General features: G+C 42.9%; 1 protein-coding gene across 1 annotated transcript in view; it reads left to right on the forward strand.

The window, feature by feature from the left end:
- The window catches only part of LOC125500764, a 35,405-nt gene extending 25,892 nt beyond the window's left edge, over positions 1 to 9,513 (forward strand). Inside the window, exon 3 of the mRNA XM_048654756.1 lies at positions 9,392 to 9,513. Within this exon, the coding sequence (XP_048510713.1) occupies positions 9,392 to 9,455 (64 nt within the window). The 3' untranslated portion in view covers positions 9,456 to 9,513. The remainder of the gene's footprint in view (positions 1 to 9,391) is intronic.
- The last annotated feature ends 12,191 nt before the right edge of the window (positions 9,514 to 21,704 follow it).

A 21,704-nucleotide genomic window follows, 5' to 3' on the forward strand; every position in this document is an offset into this window, starting at 1 on the left:
TATACACACATTATAAAACGCGTTTTCGCGAATTCGACCAAAGATAACCGTCTTTCGTTGGAAATTAGAGGGAAGACGTCAACGGCCGTAACCGGACCGAACCGTTCAACGCCTTTCCTCGAAATCGCTCCACCGGCCTAACGCTCATCCGGAATGATTTCTTTATCTCACTTCGATTTTCTTCTTCTACTCGGGGGATGAATTTGGCACTCTCTGTTCCGCAATTCGGCGAGGAGTTTCAATTGAGCTCTTTATATTTTTTTTATCGGCTCGTATTAGCGATGTGCGTATTTTGTTACGGTCTGGCCCCAATTAATTTGGTTCCCGATCGCTCGGTTCTCGGTTCGGTGTCCCCGGCACCCGAGTACTCGAAAACAAAGCAATCGCGCCTCACTATCTATACCCAGTGGCGTTCTACGTTCGTTTAATTAGCTGTAGAGTATTGTGCACCGCGAGAGGAGATCGAGTCAGACCGTCGAACGCCACCGTGCGTCGAGGGTAAATATATCGAGGTACAAGATCTCTCGTTCGGTGTTCGGTAAACGAACGCAGAAACGAAGAGAGAAAGATAGAAACGGTTAACGATGCTATCGCCACGCAGTGCCAAACAGATCGCACTACCGATAAAAACCAGCCCTTTTCCTCCCCCCGTTCCTCCCCTTCGCTTCTTACTTCATCTCGCAACTTCCACCGTACGAAGATGAGGAGAGGGATTGCGAATACTTTTTTCATTTCGTCGATTCCCGATATTCGTTACGTCGTCCGGTTTTCACATTTCTTACGAATTCGGTTCGACTCCAGGTGTCCAGGTTTGGTGAACGAACGACCGCGAGTGAGAAAATTCTTAGCCACGAAATTAGGATGGAAAATTTTAATCGAACCCGCTCCTCCCACCCACCCCGTGTCGGATAATTTTTCTTTTAGACTAATCGTATAAGTTATAACGCCCGAGGGATGGCGGAGGTTCGTGTCTGTACGGTATAGCTGTGGGAACTTAAACCTTCTCACGGAGCGGTTGTTGATCCGCGATCAGCGATCCGCGATCATCGTTTTCAACCACCGTGGTCGTCGGTGCCCGTCGCCCGGTGCCTCTCGATCTGTGTACACCCGTACCTACGTGTACTTTTCCTTTTCCCCTGCCATTGATGTTTCACGATCGGCGAGATATTATTTTTTATTATCGCGTTTACATACGTACGTACGTACCTACACCTATACGGGGTCGGAGTCGGTATAGGTATCGGTTGGGTGTATCTTCGAACGAGAGACACGCGTCACCGGGTGTCACGATGGCTAATTACTACTCTTCGTATACCGTGGGATGTAATTACCACTTCGAAGACGATGAATTATTATTAATTAATCGATATACCCTTTTTTTTTTCCTCACTACGTAACGCCGACGATATTACGGCCGATTAATTATCCATTTAAAATACCCCCCCCCCCCCCCCCGTACCCGTCGACACGATGGCTATTTAATTTCATATGTACAAAAATTGATTTCTTCGATTCTCGGAATATCGATCGCGTTCGTCTCCTTCACTCGGCACCTCCGCGTATCGGGATCGCGTCGGCGACGCGAATATATATATATATATATATATGTATATGAATGACGTTACGTACTCCGGTACCGCTTTCTCCCGTACAGGCCAACTCCGAGCGTATTGTGAGAACGCTCTTCTGTATTCCGAAATTGCTTTTGATTTTTTTTTCGGCATCGGATATTTAAACTCTCGGCTTCTTCTCCGGCCCCACGTTTAGAAGCATCCACCGCACCGCGCATATATGTAGGATACAACCCTCGAGGTCTAAGCCAAAGTAGTACTAAAAGATTGGGGCGTGGAGTGTAATTTATGACTCCTCTGTAACTACGCGTAAGTACCGGAGAACTCGAACTAATGTTTCTTGTAAGGAAACTCATGAACGAGTTGATATTTCAGGCATAAATCTGCGGTCGTAGGCGAACTCCTTCAATTTTATACTGCGATTCCACGAAACAGTTTAGTTTTGGCGTCACACTTCATACCGCAACGGAATTCGAGGTTCCACCTTTTCGAACGTTTCGTAAAAAATGTGCGGTCAACGTTCATTTTTGTTACTCAATTTTTTTTTTCTTCCTCGCTTTTAATTCGCTGGGATAATTGTCGGGCATTTTTCAGAACGCATGAAACATGGGAAGTTTGGTCAGATACACTTATCGGATTCCGGAATTTTTTTCGATCGAGCCTCGAAATTTCCTTATACATACTGTTTTCGTCATAATTAGAGAATTTCACGCATTTCCGGCAACCGAAAGCCGATTCTCCGTGTGTGAAAAAAAAAAAAGGAGAGAAACAAATGGGACAGAGGAATCGACCGGGAAGATGGTGAAAACTACATTCGTTTTCAAATTATTAAAACGTACGTGAGACGGTTTCACGAGACGTGCGACGGTCGATCGTTATGCTTAAATTGCCGTTGCCATTCGTGATCCTTGACTCGTAATTCCGATCCGTAGATCGTTCGGAGTCACGATTTATTTGTCGTTTGACAAAAGCCGCGCGCGTCTCCGACTTCCTTTCTCGTTTACTCTCCTTCGTAACAAAATCCCGCTTTCGATTTTCAATACCATATCGTGACGATGAAATTTCCATCGCATTTCCCAATTAGATGAACCAAAAACCGTATCCACTTAAATTTCCGCAGCTTCGAGGTTCGAGTCCTGGATACACGCTGTGCGGGTTATTTGGGATGGGGAGAAAAAAAAAAAACAACTTTCAAAACGAACAAATAAATGAATTGAAATTTTCGTGGCGTAATAAAAATTTGTCCGAACTCTAATACTGTAAATATGGTTATTTGTCGACATTGTCACGCGAGCGTAAGTTACGCCAGAATTTATTAAACCAGGTTCTCTTAACGTCGTTCGCTTCGTTCTCCCCTGCACGCCGGTGTCGTTCGTTCGTTTTGTTTTTTTTTTGTTTTTTTCTTTGTCTCCTTTTTCCTTCCCTCCTTCCAATTTTTTCCTCTCTTTTTCCACTTCTCCTTTATCTCGGACTTTGAGAACGAATCCGAATCACCGCGCGCGCGGCGGCGGCGGCGGCGGCGGCGGCGGCGGAGAGTTTACGGTGTCGTAAATAAAGGGACGTAAAACCAATACGTCGGATTTTTATGCATGAAACAAAACTTCGCCACGCACACCCCGCTCCGGGTCATCCGCCGTGATGAAAACGAATATAAAATATATATAAACCCCACGGTACACCGGGCGAGTTTTACTACAGCTTCTGACGTATCCGCGGACTCTGCGCTCCCATCGATCGGCTTATCGCGGTCCGCTTTTTTATCCCCAACTCCCGCGGTGATTTTTTTTTTTTTTTTTTTTTTTTCGGAATCCGGACCCTCCGAAATCCGCAACGTTTCTGCGTCGCGTTCGCTGGGAGTATTTTTTCTACCACGCGATCGGAGAAAGAAATAAAACGCTCTGGTACCGCTGCTGCGGCCGAATGGAAAAAAAGTTGATCGCGCTAACCAAGGAAGGCGCGTCTATTTCCCGGTAGAGAACAATCCGAATCGGGAGGATTGATGAGGGGATTACTGCAACTTGGATATATCCGTTCGTTCGTTACTTTTTTTTTTTTTTTTGTTAAAATTTGCTAGTCCTTCGATAATAGCGCGTCGCGACGATCATCCGTAGGTAGCCGGATGTCTGGATATCCATCCGCTGCGGTACGAAGCGAACGCACATGGTCGGATCAGATATGCAGGAATAAACGATTCGATAATCGATCACGATCGACGTTAGATCGGATGGTCGATCTTCGGAAGGAAATATACGTATATATACATATACATACATACGTGTGTACACGAGAGGGTAGAAGAAAAGAAAAAAGGGAGAACGTTATTCACGATAAGACATCAGTTGAGAACCTCACAGAGCCAAACGCGCGCGTCTTTGACTGTTTACCGCGACTGACTTCTTCTCCGAGAGGTGTAATAAATCCCTATGGATCTCTTTTTACCGATCAGATCCAACCGGCGATTATACCTTTACCGAAGCTACGTATGTATATAAGGTAGCCACATCCAGGATTACCGCTAAAGAAGACTCCAAGGATCACCGAGATTCACCGTACGTCTTAAACTCGCTGCAGCGAGACCGAGATCTGCATCGTGAAATTCCTTATCTTGGACGACTTCCCTTCGAAAAATCGAAATCATTGAAAGGGTAATTGTGAGATGGGAGTTGGATCATCTTTCGAGCACAACGCGGAGAGAAACGAACGCGATTATTTTTCAACGGTCGCTGTGGCATTTAACTCGTGAAATTTCTTATCTTCGTTTTTCTCTGTAATTCTGACACGCGAGAAGGCGCGTGCGTTAGTCTTAATTGCCTTCAGGTTCAATTACGCTTTAACATATCTCTGAAAATACACGACGTTTTGTATGTGGTGCAGCGGCGGAATGACCGGTAACCGGTACAGATGTATTATAATCTACATTCGCCGAACAAGAAGAAAAAAAACCAAGCGGAAAAAAAAAAAAAAAACAGACCCGGGAATGAGTAGATGTAAAAATGATGCCGGGCGAATGAAAAAGGATGAAGTTGTAAGTCCGTATACCCCGTTGTCGTTCATGCGTCGTCGTTGCATTGCGGTTGAATTTCATTAACGTTGACTGCGATTCGCGCATATGCATATCGTTACTGCCACCGCGATTTAATATAATATACATATATCTATATTTTTATAATACGGGCTGCGTGCGGAGAACTTTATACATCGGTACCGTGTTTGCAATTTCAACCGAGTACGCGTATATAATATACATATTGTATATACATATATATATGGTGTATATCCCGTCAAAGAGCGCGAATGCAGCGCGAATGCAACGCGAATGCAGAAGCACGCGCGTTATAGATGTACATGCAAAACTTTTGGCGCACGTGCAATCTATACATTCGTATAAATAATATCGTCTTCACCGATACCCCCGTATATGTATACATTACTCGCGTAAGCTACTTTACGTTAACGAAAAAAACCGCGTTTAACTTCGTACACGAGACACAATAGGCCGCATCCTTCCGTTTTGGAGTGGAGAAAAAGGTACGGCTGATAAAAATTCCGTTTCAATGTACACGCGTTATACGCGAATGTTAATGTGTCCGCCTATACGTACGAATGTGAGCGTGCGCTTTCCTTGGCAGTCTCTTTTGTGAGTCGAGTCGGTACACAGGTATATACTCGTACCGTTCGAAGGGTTGTTGCCGTTTGCCGTTGCCGTTTGCCTTTGGTTGCAAGTTTCTGTTTGAGGCAATAGGATTACGCGAACGGCAACGAGGGAACTGTACACGTTGTTTGAACGGAATATATTCATTCTCGAGTACTCGACCGGAGTATCGGTAGTATGTAAAATCCCGAGAAACGGCGTACGTAGGAAGGAAGCAAAGAAACCCATCCCGCACCACCGTGTACCCTACGTTATACGCGGAGAAAACGAAAAACGAAAAAATCGGGGTAACGAAAATAAAAAGAGAAGAAAAAACAAAAAAACAAACAAGAGTACAGAGCAAAGAACATTGAAATATTTTTCTGCCTCTCGGGCATCCGTCTTGACCGTAATATACATACAACCGTATATTTACCAACCCGCGAACCTGCGTCCACATAAATATATGCAAAGATCCATATTTTTCTCGAAGCGCTTGGAAACGAAAGAAACGTGAAAAAAAAAATCAGTCGAAAAACTGGGGTGAGAATCATCGCGAATCGCGTTACAAAAACGACTATGACTCCTTCTCTCCGACGCCTTCTTTTTCCCCGGCGATAAAAGCTCCGGGGATAAAAATTCTTACGCGTACATTTTCTTTTTTTCTTTTCTCTTTTTTTTCTTTTTTTTTTTTCTTTTTCCATGACCCGGGGGCTGGCGGGCGTGAAGGGGGTTTATATGTTCCATCATCCGCAGGTTCGTTATTCTTGGACCGCTGGAGAAATACGATTAAGTATCCGACGTTGGTTTTCTCCAGACAATTTCTTGCTAACTAGAAGACACGCGACAGCGAATGTGAATCGTTGATTATCTCTACCGGTTATATCCTCGCGGCAATGAGACGCGCGTATACCTCGGCAAAATGTCGTAAATTGTCATTTGGGTATTCGATGAACGGTGAAATGTTATATCTGCGCCGCAGCTTTTATTCTCTCGTATTTATACGTTGTGCCCCCCCCCCCCCCCCCCCCCCATCCCCGATTATACTACCTGTGTGATTGGAACGAAAAAGATGATGACGTGACCAGAGATTTCACGAACTCCTTTGTACCGACGTACTACGCTACACTGACACCCATAAATGTCACGACATGATTTCGGCATTTATTCGTTACCGGAATATAACGCAGCTACGGGTCCGTTTCAACGGTACTTTTTCAACGCGGATCGGCAGATATTTCTCCCGAAGAAAGTCGACGACCGAAAAAACGAAGAAAAAAAAATAACGAATAATCGAATCACGTTATGGGATCCGATCATCGCGTACCGTTTTATTACTTTCACCTGTCAAAGATGCGGGATAAAAAAAAAAATACGGCATCTAATGTCGCATCGAGCGGTGAATTTTTTTTAAATTTTCCGTCTCATCGTTCTTTCGGAGTTTTATTGATCTGGTTTTACTTCGAATCGAAATCTTCCGATACGTTTTACGGGAAAACGAAGACTGAGCTGATAACGAGAGACTCTCTTCTGGCACAATCTAGGATTAATGTTTGGATATTTATACCGCATCGTATCGCAATGCTATCGATATTATATCCCCCTGGAACGATCGTAAATATATCAGATACCGGAACCCAGTAGTATAAACGTCGTGTGTTTTTTTATTTTTCATTGTTTTTCTCGTATGTTTGTCCAGTTCAACTTGGATCCGAAAAATCGCTTCGACGACTCGAAAATTCACAGCTACGGCCAACGGTGGATGAAAGGAATAATCCTTTGGCTCGATCGCGTATTTCCACGTCTCGCGGTTTTCGTCTGTTAGGCATTTTACCTTCGAGTGAAACGCCTCTCGGAGTCGTGTCTCGTTAATGACGCGAGCGCGAACCGGTAAAGGAAGCATAGTACACACAGCGGGCATATAGTATAGATGTTCCGAAGGATCAAAAGGAGATCGTTTTGCCGTTTACTTCTGAACTTCGGTTCATTTCGTTCCAGAAGGTTCCGGCGAGCCTCGCCGTTTGCTTCGACGAATAAAAGAAGGTAAGGTTCGCTTCGCTCGCTCGTATGTTCATCAATTGGCAGTTGGCTGTCGGCTTTTAGTGCGAAACTCCGATATGGACAAACCGACGAACGTACCTCGCGCGTGACTTGACTACACAAATTTTTACATTCGACCATCTCTTTAAAGCCTTATTTAACGATACTGACGCGCGCGTCGCGCACGTTCAAACGTGAGAAGTCGCACGCGTCCTTATAGCGTTGAACCTTTTTTTTCCGAAACTTTTTCCTTCTTTCATCCCCTGTGCTGCGATCCATTTTTTTTTTTTTTTTTTTTTTTTTATTGCTACCTTTGAATTCAATGATGATCTGGAATGTTCCCAAATGATATTCGAAAATATATATATATTTACCGAAATCTCTCGATGTTGTTTTTACCCTAAACGTGTAATAATCGGCGCATAATTATTATAAATTTTTTTTGCCCACGTTGCTCTGTTCATTGGTCTTCTCGACGTCACGCGTAAAGATCGCCACCGCAGGGTCGTTCAAATTCCGTGAATAGTCGACCTTAACTCAGCGTTATTAATTGACGATACGATAAGAGAAGGATGAAGAGAGAAAAAATGAGACGAAGCAGTGATCGAAGATAAAATTATGAGTAAGCATTATAATATAAGAGAAGATCTACTTCGATATAAATACGAGTCTGAGTCGCTCTAGATACCATATATATATATGTATAATCGCTAAAATGCTGAAAGAAGTACGTAAAAATCTTCGAACGATCAACAAATGAACCTTGACCCGCCGAGGAGGTCCGCGGTGTATATCGTAGATACGTTGTTATATCTGTATTATTCATAGAAATTGTGCAATCGACTCGTGAATATTCTCAGACATTCGAGTCGTACGCGTGATCGAGCGTCGTACGAGTCGCGAGCTTTAATTTGTTTATTTTTCAATCGCGGGGAAAAAAGCTGGATGAAAAAAAAAAAAGAAAAAATCAAAGCTGGCAGCGGTCGGAGCGAGAAAAATACCAAAATATTAGCGGACGATCGAGGGTAAGACATACGTAATCGAACGCCTGGTGATTGGTTCGGATTAATTAATTCACTATGACGAACTAAAAAGTTATCGCGATGAGCCAACGGTTCCAATCGGTTTTAATCCGAGTAAACATTAATGTGTATTAATTTATATTTATCCGTCATAATCACACGTTCCGTATCTGTGACGCATTTATTAACGCACCACCGATACATATATATATATATATATATATATATATATATATATATATATGTATGTGTATGACGTCTGCGGAGAAAACCATCGAGGTGTCAATAACCCCCGTGGAAACTTATTCGATAAAGTTTACCACCGAGTGCGGTCAACTTGGTTTCAAACATTTATCTCTCGCTACTTTTTCTTTTTCTTTTTCTTTTTCATCTTCTTTCTTGTTCCTTTTTTTTCTTTTTCACCCTGTCAATGAATCTCCCTCTCGTGAACTCCTTCGACTATATCGTATAAGCAAGCTTTTGCCGATATGACCTGTTTACTCAACGCAGTTATACTCACTGTATGTGATATGTCGATATCAACGTTGGTTTTTTTTTTCATTCCGAGAGAAGATGGTAAAAGTCACCGAGATGTAGAGTATGGGAAAAGTTTATTTGAAAAATTAACGAGTCCATCCTTACGGCCACGAGTCTAAAATTCTTTCTATTTTTCTCCGATCAACTCCGTCTCTCGGAGAGAGGAATTTCAATTTTTGTTAAATTTTTTCATCCGTCTTGTACTTGGCGATGTAATTTCTGCGTTTATTTCCGGCTCCGCGCGAATGTAACTTAAGATCATTCACGCGAGTAGCTGCTGCTGCTGCTGCTGCTGCTGCTACCTACTGCCCGCTACTGCTGCAATATCGGCTTACGTTACTTCTCATTTGAAAGAAAAAAATTATTTTTCTTCTACTCTCACGCGGCGCAACTTCCATCCTCGCATTATAATGCAAGCGTAGTTGTTACACGTTGGGATAGGTTATTGCACAGCCTTTTCGGAATTTCGTTGTGGCGTCGCGTATAATCTCTCCGTAGGCAATAACATGTACAGGGTGTATCGTTTGATAAAATACATCGGAATATTTTATCGCGAAACTACATTGAAATTCTTTCGAAAAAATTTTCAGATCGACGGAAAGCTGCCTCGTTGAAGAGCCTTGGGAATTTTCCGAATCCGACGATCGTCACTGATTGTGAGATGCCTGCTTTCCAAATTTTCTTGGGTAAGTTGTATACTTCAACATTCTTCAAGGACGAAAAACTCGGAAAAAAATCGACGATTTCACGTAGATTTTTATACCGTACAACCGCGTCAGCCCTAATTCTCACCGAGAAATGAAGAATGGACTCGGAACAGTGCTAACATTTATCGTGTGAAAAAATTAGTGGAAACTACGGAACGGCAAAACCGACGCAGTTCAGAGTTTCACTTGCGTCTTGAGTGCGTTGACTCGAACGTCGTTTCTTTTGAAAGGATAAAAATTGTAGCGGAGTAATTTTGATCCTGATGTAGTTTTGGAATATTTTAGAGCGTTTTCTCAAACAGGACGCCGAGTATACGTGGATATATATATCTGCGTAATTTATGCATCGGACGAAGGTATTATACCTGTAAAGCTCGGTGTGCGTTTCGTCGCATCTCCGTTTTCGTTTGTTTGTTTTTTTTTTTTTTTTCTTTTCCTTCCTTCCACCGAGTGTTCTTCGCGGGTATTATATTTCGTACAATATCGGTGTAATATACGCGACACTTATACGTATTGTGATTCATGAATTATTTTATTATTTTTCGCAGTTACATTCGAAATACACGGAAGTGGTGTCATTCGATATCGAATATATTTCTGTATAAGTTCAGCAAATTTTTACATCGTAAATAGGACAGGTAAACAAGTCCCGTTCTGTCTAGACTGTGAGGAATTTGATGAATTTTCATTAAATATTTTCACACGAAATGCCACGTGACTTTTATTGCCCGCGTCGAACGGCTGACCCCGCGATAAATTCTGTTTGTTTTCAATTATTCTTTTTTCATTTTTTCGCTCAATCGGTTATAATCGTTCCCCACTTTTTCGTGATCCGCAAACTTATCGCTGTAATTATTCTCTGCGATCGCAAATTCTCGCGGAATTGGAGTAAATAAAAATTCGCCACATTTCGGACCATCTAGAGGCGTGAGCTTTATTTTCTACGGTTCAGACTCTCGACTCTGTACGCGTGTCTGAATTTTTCCCATGGGAAGTATAACGCGAGATAAATTAAACCCGTATTGCCAAGGAGCTATATATCGTGCCATACGTAGTCTCAACGGTTTCCTCTTTTTCATTACTGCGGTATATATAATATGTTATAACAAAACCGAGGGAAATCCCGATGATAAACCCGATAATCTACATACACAATGCTTTACATACGGAATTACACGCGCGTGTGTGTGGTATGGAAGAGAAAAAAAAAAAAAGAATTGTGAAAATGATTGTAATAAAAGAAAAAAAAAAAAAAAAAATAGAGTCGCGCTTGGAACCAACGTGTGTGAGAAAAGCTCTCGCGTATCATAGAGCGGTCGTACGTACGCCGCGATATCATTGCGACGCGGTATAATCTTACAATTAGATAAGGCTCGGCCTATCGCCGGCAATGCGATGTATAATATAACGTGCACGTATAATATACGTTCTAATTTGAGAATGCTAACGACGCCACCGGAACCCCGAGTCCGTTAGCGACGCGGAGACAAGCCGACGCGACGCCAGAGGAGGAGAGTTTTAGTCGGCCTGAACGTCGCGCACGCCAGTCGCCCCTACTCCCGGGTCATCCTGGTCGCGCGCGGCGACCCGCGCCTCGTTAAATTTTAAGGCTGTTTTAGTCCGAGAGAGAAAAAAAAAAAAAAAAAGAGATTGACATCGATCGTAAACAATGTGGGTTATAATTGGCGGTAAAATCCGCCAGCAGATGTTTCGTCCCCGTAATAGCGTAATAGCTGACAATGATCGGTAAACGCGAGGCCTAATCGGCGATGGTTTTTAATAAGCGGATTATACGTTCAATCTGGATATTATATCTCTGTGAATTCCTCGACTGACCGCGGCGCCTCTTTCCACCCCCCTTTCTCCTTTCTTATTGTTAGTACCAAAAGCGACATCGGATACACGATCATAATTACAAATTAGCTTCGTATACCTGTGTGTATATAATTATTATTATTATAGCCGGGAACACGACGACGACGACGACGACTGCGACTGCGACGACCACGTCAAGTGTAGCTACGAGAAAATAGGGGAGAACAATGCGCTAATTGAAATTGTTAGAACAATGGGCAATGGGGGACTGAATGAGCGTAGAATAACTGTCGGGTACATATAAACGTTACACTTTTTAACATATTCCCCTGTGTACACACGCGAAAGCTGTGCGTACCCCTGTTTGCATTTCACGTGCGAACGGATGCCATGCGTTTCATACGTCATATAGTTCTCCGAGGTGTACACACACACGCGCACACGCACACACCTGCATTCGTCCACACGAGGCGTCTGTGGGATGTGTGTCAAGTCTTCGTCTCACGTCTGAATTCACAAAGTATATTGTAACACGTATGCGACATGTAAGCGTACTTCTTGAGTGAATTCCGAGGTCGTCCAGATCCCACAGGAACAGGTGTCTACACACGCGTACGGTTTAGTTTCGATCGAATTTTTTGTTAAAATTTTCCGTTGCTCTTTATATTTCTGCCTTGCAGCTTGGATCGCGTTCGTTGACGTTGAAAATTTTTTGTGAGAAACGTTTTATTTCCGGAATCGAAAATAATTGTAACGTAGGACGTTGCAATAGCTAAAAGCGAGGTATGGGCGAATGAGGAGGTAGGAGGGCAATTGGTGTGCATCCGTTAAAAGAGCGTTATTGTTATCGTTACTCAGTGGCGTATAATCCAGAAATCAGATTAAATGTCGGATATCCTGCATAGGGTCCTCGCACCCGCCTCGCAGGAAGCTCCACAGTCATTACCTCGTCGCTACCTTCTTCTCCCTTTTCCAGAACCCTCCATCCCATCCCACACATGCGTATCCTCGCAAGAGCCACGCTCCGACGCCCGTTTTACAACCATTCCAGCTCTCCTCTCCCCTCTGCTTTTTTAGTATTCCTTTTTTCTCTTTCGTCCTATTTCTCCACTCCCTTTTTCCCCCCTGTATGGCTTTACCATTCGGCGCACGCACTTACGCTCACTTTCCTGTTTTTAAACGATCGCTCAAAACTTCCTGATTGTAACGAGGAAATTTTCGTCGTTCTCTGCACGATTTTTAAATCTCTTCAATCACCGTTTCATTCGAATCTCCTCTTTCGTTGCATTTTCTCAAGAGGAGCGCTCAATTTTTCTTTCTCATCTTCTCCTCGTTCGCGAAAGAGAAATGATCTTTTTAAATCCAGAGCTACGACTAGCGAACGCAATAAAGAAAACTATCCAACGGCATTTCCTTTATCATAAATTCTTATGGGATTTACCGTAAGCGAAGGATTCGGTGTTTTTTTCTTCCCATCCTCCTCACGGGGTGACAATGATCGTCGTACGAGTCTCGTAGGGAGGAAAGATCCGGGTTCTTTTTCTTTTCCCTCGACTCGCGCGTTTTCGGATAATCAGTCAATTTCTTCGGCGTGACAGGTTTTCGGGTGGATAGTTCTCCCGTTTTTTTTTTTTCCTTGTTTTTTATTTTTTTTTTTTGGCTGTTGTAACAGTTTCCATTCATTTATCAGCCGTACGAGCGAGAAAACTCCGATGCTCGTGGTTCACACTCTCCCTTAATTTTTCAGGCTTTGGACGATTACCACGAACTTTTTCCCACATATCGCCATACGTACGTGTATTCCTTTGCAGTTTTCAGTATTTTTGGAATACACGTAATTATTTTAATGACCCCAGGAAACGTTTACACCATTTATCAGGATGAAGGTCCTTCCTGTATTTTTTTTAGACCACACGGTCTCCGATTTTTTACACCGTACGTCCCCGTATTCTTTTTCCACATATTTTATCGTCTCTTTCACGGAAGAAACAGACGAACGGAAGAAGTCTACGCCGTTCCAGGTACCCGGTAAATCTATCGGTACATAAATTAGGTTTGAAAGTTCTATCGGTAGGGGTAAGGAATTCGAGTCGCATAATCAGCTCTATAGCACGCCAACACCTGATCAAAAGGCATCGCGAGCATATCTCGCCTCTCTCGGAATGCCTTAATTCTCGTAATTTTTATATAATAAGAATCCACTCAGAGAGCGGACGAGCTGTGGTACGTACAGTCTCGCGTTGAAGATAAATCGTCGGCCTATAGCTGGGAGAATGAAATAAAACTAAAGTAATACGGAGCCCGGAGGCATTTTCGAACGTTAATTCTGTTTCCGCCGCTGCCGCCATAAGTTTCGATAAAAGACTCGTATTATCAAAGAGACCTGCACCGAAAATTACCACAAATAATCAATACCATTGATAACGATTCCGAGTTTGGAAAGGATTAAAATTTTATACCCATAAAATTTGACAGTGATTTGGTATACACGTTGTGTGTTGTATCGCGCTGTGATCGCTTCGTTGAACTCGTACTGCTGTTAAACTGTGGCCAATCTAAGATCGTTCGAAGTCTACTCCACGCTTCCGTGGATGTATTTTATCTTATTGTTAGCTAGGAAGCGTAAAATCACGGGTGTTAATTTAGGGAAAGCCGAAATTTAGCCAACGATAAATAGAGATAAGTTTAGAAAATATATCTCGATCGCACGATGTGATCTTTCTTAACGGTTTCACTTTTCTAATTTTCATAATTCTTTCCCTAAAATTATCGTTCTCCTAGAGGGGTATTACTCGAGGGTTCGAGATGTTCGAGACGTTCGCTTCTTTTCGATTCTGAGAGAGAGAGAGAGAGCGAAAAAAAAAGTATTTAATCTCGCATCTTTGAACACGGTAATGGACTTATTGTGGACCACCCGGATCGCCGCTACTTCACTTTCTTATCGTCCGGAATCTATTCGGCGAATCGGAACCAACGATTGTCTCTCTACCGAATTAAGACATTCTTATATACGTTAGAAGATATCTATACGCAGAGGTATAATAACCCCACGTCGTACCGGTCGTTCCTACGAATACGAATAATGTAGCCACGTATCAACGCCTCGTTAAGCCCGTTTACACGATAAAGTTACGCGAGTAGGAATGCTGATGAGAAAATTATGAAAATTCATAACCGAAATGAAAACGTCGGTAAATCTTTCCGAAATTCACGAGGCGTCTCGACGCGGAAGAAAAAAAACAAAAAGAAAAATGTCACGCGCTAAAATATTACGAGTTCGGTCGATACCAGTGAATCACGCGTTATTCGGAAAAGTTGTTAAACCCTCTTGGCCGCGCATGAATTTCTCGCATATCCGTCTCGGCGATATGACACGGTGTTACATGGGTGCCTGTGAATCGAAACGTGTGCCTACATTTTCTTCGGTTCTTAAACGAGTCGCCGGTGCAACCAAGGCCGTGCAATAAACTACTAGGCTACGAGTCACATCGGCGATGGTCGGTAATAAAATCTAGATTAAATTACAGGTCGACGTGGCGCGACTACTTGTACGCGTACCACATGAGACTGGTACCGAGTCGCGCCATACCTCAAGCAGCGCGATCGGATCGAGAAGATATATATAATACGTATATATATATGTATATATACAACTGAATACTTCAAGGTGTTCGAAGGGGCACGTGCGTTATGTTGAGTATATAATAATACGAAGAAAAGGTGGCATAAAATGTTATCGTCCTTTCGCAATCTCGTGACTCGTTGGTGATTTCTTCGGGTTCCGTTCGTCCGCTCCCGCTGGATGCTGCCGACCGTTGAGGCCGCCGGATCTTCGAGTTAACTAGAGAGCGACCGAGTAAATGTAAGTAAGACGTAAGACTCTTCGATACACCAGGGTCGTCGTACGAGCGAGCACCAGGTGCGCCTGCAGCTAGTCAAACAGTGAAAACGTGTTTGTCTTGTCTTGCTGTCAGTTGAGGAGCCGATACTTGACTACATACTTACGTACATTTGAGTTTCCATTTTTCCGCATACAGGTACACGTACACCTCGCTCTTATATAAGAAGAAGGTCGCCCGATTATATATATACATATATAGGATATCCTTCCAATTAATCACGAGCAAAAACAGGCTTCTCGTCATTCGATTCTCCGACACACGTCAATTTTTGTCTCATTTTTTTTTTCGCTTTTTCCAATCAAAACCGGTAGCCCGATACTTTCAGGACGTTGGAAAAATTTCGAGCCTCGCATGATCGTAAACTGCTTCGAAGAATTTCCAAAAAAAAAGACAGCAAATTTATAAAACGCAGTTTACAACGGTCATATTGGATCCTAAGGAGTTCCGGAGGGAGGGTATCGGATCTTCCTAACGAGACCACACATTGTAGGTCTCGATCGTAACCCTTGGGAGGCATTCCAATTAAATATATCCGGTATCGTGATACGGGGTAGGACATGTTATCGTAGTTTTATCTTCTGCTACCGACGATTGCAATAGTGACGTTACATTCTCTTCATTCGAGACACAGCCGACCATCGACAGAGGTATGATAGATTTATCATTGACAGGTGTCCAGCTAGAAAAAGTTGTAGTCGAAAAATCGGACTTGACATCGACGTCCGTCCAACCTGCGAACCGGTCATTTCTCTTTCAGAGCGCAAGAAGCAGACGATCGAATTTTGGTACCCGCACCCGCCTCGTTCTCGCTTGAATCAGAAATTTGAGAGTTCTGTTGCGATTTCGAGGATCTTCGATCGGATTCATCGAATGCACAATTTTCGAAGTGAACTCGTTATCTGTGATAATATATGTGCATACCTTTACACTTTCGTTGTGTGTATCTAAACCTGCCTGTGACAACATTCGTGAGGGATTCTTTTGAGTACATACGAATCGTACAGGTAGACGAGGGAGATAATAATCATTCGGTGGGGTTTACCACGCCAGGAGGAGAAAAAATCTCGTACGAGCTTTTTAGTTCAACGCGTATCGTCCGGGCACGCGGATAGCTCGGAGTTACGTAAAAGGGCCCCTTGGGAAAGTCAAATAGGCAAACAACAACCGGCAACACCAAACATTTACCTTAGGGCAACGCATACGCGCGCATCTCGGGTATACAATATCACACGTACTCTAAGGATATTTCACCCTGCCCAAGTCAAACAACCTGTCGCGATAATGATACGGAATATACATATATATATATACATACAGAGCGGACAACGTGAAATTGCGCACCCAGATTTTGTGCGCAAGCGTGAATCAAAACGGCAGTCGAATTTATCATCTGCTAGCGTGTTGTACCAACAGCCTCAGATTTCAGCTGTAGCTGTCAAATTGTCGATCACCAATACAGCTGAGATCGCCGTATTTAAATATGACTGAGGTATGTTGTGTCAGGTGAATAATGCGACACAAAACCAGACACAGATAAGTAGGGTAGCATAGCATCGAATAAAATTGATCAATTGAATGAGAGATTAATTAAATGTCGACAGAAATACACTCATCGAAAAGTTCAGGTTAGGTCCTTGTATTTGACAGCTAAATCTGAAAGCGGAGTGTTGTTGGACATTCTGCGAAACAAATGCCGACGATCGCGCATGTGCAAATGGGGTGCGCAATTTCACGTTGTCCGCTCTGTATATATACGTATATAGGTAAGATACATATGTATACGTACACCCTGGGCGTACGGTGGAGATAAAACTTGTGGTTTCTGTCGCCGGTGAGCAGGTATTGCGCCACGGGATTAAAAATAATATTATTGAACCAGATTACTCGCGGCATCGAGCGCTTACCGGGGAAAGAAAGTAGATGAAGAAGAAGAAGAAGAAGAAGAAGAAAAATTCGATCGTTAAAGAAGCGAGATGTACGGTGATTCCCAGGGTCGTCGTGGATACGGTACATGCATACGGTATTCAAAATTCTCACAGTTTTGCGTTTCTTACTCCGGCGAGGCGAGTATACGTATACGTATACGTATGTATATACGTGAGTTTGCCCCCGCGGGATCGTTGAAAGTTTCGTGGCGTGGGTGAAACACGCGAGCGAACGGCGCGGGGCAATAACGTAAGATTGGTGAGGAAGCCCCGAAGAAAAATCCCAACAATTCATTCCAGCATTCCCACAATTACGTAACGGCCTTACCCCGTCGTTTGAATTCATCTTTAATGAAGGATAATCATATTTAATTGCTCGCCGCGGGCTCGAACCGGCTCCTATCTACGCCTTGATCTCCACAATGTCCCTGTCAGTTTCAACCTTACAAAGATCTCGCGGGTACTTTTACAATGCGGCTAAGGTAAATATCGTCGCGTTAAGGCTTCGCAGCTTCCCTACTACACGTTCCAACGGCGACGCGCGTATCGCCGTACTATTAATTAGGTTACATCTCTCGGAGTAAATGGTTTGTTGTAAGCTCCGACAAACTGAGAGGAAGAAAAAAAAATTGAAAAATTAAGGATTTTACCGCATCGGTAGGCCATTAGAGTATCTTTCTCTTAATTCTGAATCTTTCTGTGGGACGTTTTGTATCGTGGATGAGTTCTGGAATTTTTTTTTTTTTGTCATCTTGTAGGATAACGTGTCCTTTGAGACGATTCTAGGAACGTGTATCAGGCATCGTGTAGGAAATGTTTTGTGTGCGTAATTTTTTTATTTTAACTTTCCATCGTCGATGCGTTTTAGATGCTTCGATTAGATCGGAGATTAAAGGTTATTAGCTTGGAGATCTTTACCCTTCGGTAAGGAGAATATTTAGGAACAATTATCGCTAATGATATCCACTTAATTATAAGAAGATAATTTCAGGTACATCTCGTTAACTCGGCGAAACGGACGAGTCCAATTTTCAGAAAACCCTGCACCGATCGTGACGACAAATATATTTTTTTCACCGGGCAAAAAGGTTCCGTAAAAGCTTCTGAAAATTCTCTATATGTCGAAACTCGTGAACATTTTCACCCGTGTAATTTCACCTAATTGGTGAGTAAAAGAAGCGTTGAGTAAAAAAGGGAAAGTATCTTCGTAATCGCCGTGATTCATGGTGATTGCCAAGGACTTTCAATATCCCTAGAACTGCTCAAGTTATTTATGCAGACATAGACGGCGTATACGTGCTTCCGTAGGACGATGATTTACGTTTAATTTTATTGCTAATTAATATTTGTTCCCATATAACGCGACAGTTCGTATCGCAATTTGAATGCACGTATATACATACACACGCGTCCCCGTCGCGTCGGTAAGAAACGACTTCTGTCGCGTTCAATGAGCGCAATGAGTTTTTGCATAATACATATAAGCGTTTCGTACCGCAGTGCGAATTATACGTAATTAAGGACCCGCGGTAGTTCCATGCTTTAAGTATGACTGCACAGCATCCATCAACTGTAGAGTTTGCGATGCTGCAATATTACCGCTATAACCGATTTATTCTTTATTCGCGATGTGCAGAGCATCGTAATATGAAAATAATTGCACGATTTTACGCATGTGGTCCCGATTATTTTCAGGGACTTGCGGATACAACGCTATTGTTTCCGATCGATGTTGCCTATGAAGAATCATGCGGTTATTGCCAGCAAAAATTGATCAAACTTGGGCTCCGAATTTCAGCGCTAACGAGAATCAAACGCCGTATAATTCGAGTACGTCGTCTACCGAAGCATCCGTCAAAATGCTAATAATTATACCAGGCAAAATAGAAACCGGATATGACAAGTGGTCGGTGAGGCACAGAGGCTAGAGTCCACCTGTTTGCTGATACAGAAATCAAAAGCGGATGTCCGGTAGTGTGACTCGGACGCAACGGACTGCGACGTTCGGCTCTGAAATTAAGAAACTACTCGGGAAAAAAAAAAAAAATTACACCAACTCCGCAACTCCGTTCAACTGTCGAACGTTTTTCCCGGTCAGCTTCTACAAAATAATCCTAATCGGAAAATCGCCGGGAAATTCGCGACGTGATTTCCACGTTTCCGGGGGTTCGTTCGAACATCTTGGAGTTTTTGGAACACCTGTGTTTCAGCCGATGATCGGTGGAGTCTAGGAACGGTACTGTAACGGAAATTTCTTCGCTCCGGAGTGTGGCGAAAGGGATGTTCCGGTTTTTTCACCCCATACGGAAGTATGATAAGTGATCGTGCCGAGGTTTCCTCCTTCGAGAAACGTTGAGTTTATTAATGGTCCTTCGGTAGAACAGTTTTAAGTTGTGGGTACATATTTATGAGTGAAAAGTATTTCTAGAGGGGTGACTCCCCTGTCACGTCGTTCGAAGCGTGACTGCGGTTCTCGTGGTTTTTTTACCTTTTTTTTATTATTTTCTTTTTTTTCTTTTTCTTTGATAGCAGGGTAATTCTCGAACCGTTGTCGGGGTTTGACCGATATCCTCGCTAAACGGCATTCAAGGGTTATTATATCCGGTCAATTTGATCCGGTGTTTATTGGGCTTGACCGACGGATCTTGGAATATTTTCCGTTTAACGAAGTGCGGAAGAAAACTCACGAAATAAGAAAAAAGAATTGAAAAGAAAGAAATCGAATCGAACAGAAAAAAAAAAAAAAGGGAAAGCCGGAGTCGGGATTTACTTCGAACGACCAGCAATTAGACGAGCGGTGAATTTACGTTGACATTTCATGGTCAAATACGAGGCGTCCGAACCAATTAGCAAAATAAATTTCTCGAACGTTATATTGCCTGTTAATTCTTTGCTCGTTATATACGTTACCTACCTATACACCGAAGCTTGATCGAAAATCGTCACGATAAAAAGCATCGAATGAAGTTAATGAAAGCTGGCGTAAAACACACACGCACACACACACACACACACACTGCGATAATGTTATCCTCGGTGATTTTATGCTAATTGATATATACCTAAGAATCGGCTTTAATTGGTCGGTCAAACAAACTTCAAATCTCGTCGCACGTACGTGTCAGAGCAGCCAGTTTACTGCATACGAAAGCAGAATGAATATATATGTTGCAGGCTACGTCATCGGCGGCGATATAACGTAAAAAATTAATTTCTTACTCACTATAATCCAATTCGAAACTCTCGTCGCGTCAGATAAAAAAAGATAAAAACGATTTCGGTCGGACGGGGTTCTAAAGTTCGGTTGGTGTTTTAATTTTTTTTTTTCACGACAGAAATTTTTCCTCAACAAGAGAGCAGAAAAATATATAATAATGCAATTGTCCTTTACGGCCGAGGTTCCTGTGACCGGGATGATAATGAGATACGAGCTGGCTAGCTCATTTAAAATTTATCAGACTTTTTTTTCAGCGCGTGGTTCAGTTTGTGCATTTTTATGAAATCAACGGATTCAACGTCCTCAAATTATTTCCATTCCTCTGTTCGTCTACACGCGATGAAATCGAACGGGTGTTGATCCGAAATAAAAGAAAAAAAAAAGAGAATTTCGAAATTATTGGAAGTAACGATCGGCTTCGTTAACTATAGCGACAGAGGTATGTGTTCACAATTAGTTTTGTACGTACCTTGCAGCGCGTCGTCGTTTAGCTGTCGAATAATGTCAAGGATGGCGACTGTTAATGCAAAGGATATTATCGTTCAAATGCATTCGCGGCAGGTGCTGCGAATCCGATGAGACATTTTACAGTCTGGAAGAGAAGAGAAAACAAAAAAAAATATATATTAAAAACAAAATGACGATTGCGTCGCACCGGAGTTGCCGCAACTGTCCGTGCTACTGCAACGCGTCTGCGTTCTTCGCGTAATTAAAACCTGGCTCTCGAAAATGGAATGAAATTAACTTGAACCGATTTATTTTGCAAAACTTCCATCGGCAAGGCAATCGTCGAGATTGAATATGAGGTATCGTATGGGTAAAAATTCAATAAATCTTAATCGCGATTCTATCATACCGACAAATAAATTCAACGTGTAATATAACAAGAGCGAGTCCGAGTCTCGCGATAATAGCGGAAGCTCCGAGTCGGAGGTTAACTCCGGGCGCCGAATCGGTTCGTTACCAAAGTAAATTTTCACCGCCGACTGCATCCCGCCGCGGAGTTCAGGTAGCTAAATGTGCACCGACCGTGTATTTTTTATTCATTTCTTTGTTAGCTTTACTTTTTTTATTTCGCCTCCTCTCCCCGACGCCGGGAAAACAGCGATTGCGCGGCCAACCGGACCCTGGGCGGATTTCAGTACCGATACAAATCTACCCAATTTATATCCATCTGCGCGGGTAAAGAGTACACGTAACGCGTACACTCGGGGATCAGGGATCCCCGGGACTTTCAATAAAAATCCTTTGCGCCTTTGAGGTTTGATTTTTCCTCAGCCGCAGTTACATTCGATTATCGGTACACACGTCCGCGTCTCGATATAACCGCTATCTCC

Source organism: Athalia rosae, chromosome 4 (genome assembly GCF_917208135.1).
Source record: "Athalia rosae chromosome 4, iyAthRosa1.1, whole genome shotgun sequence".
In the NCBI taxonomy this organism is placed as follows: domain Eukaryota; kingdom Metazoa; phylum Arthropoda; class Insecta; order Hymenoptera; family Athaliidae; genus Athalia; species Athalia rosae.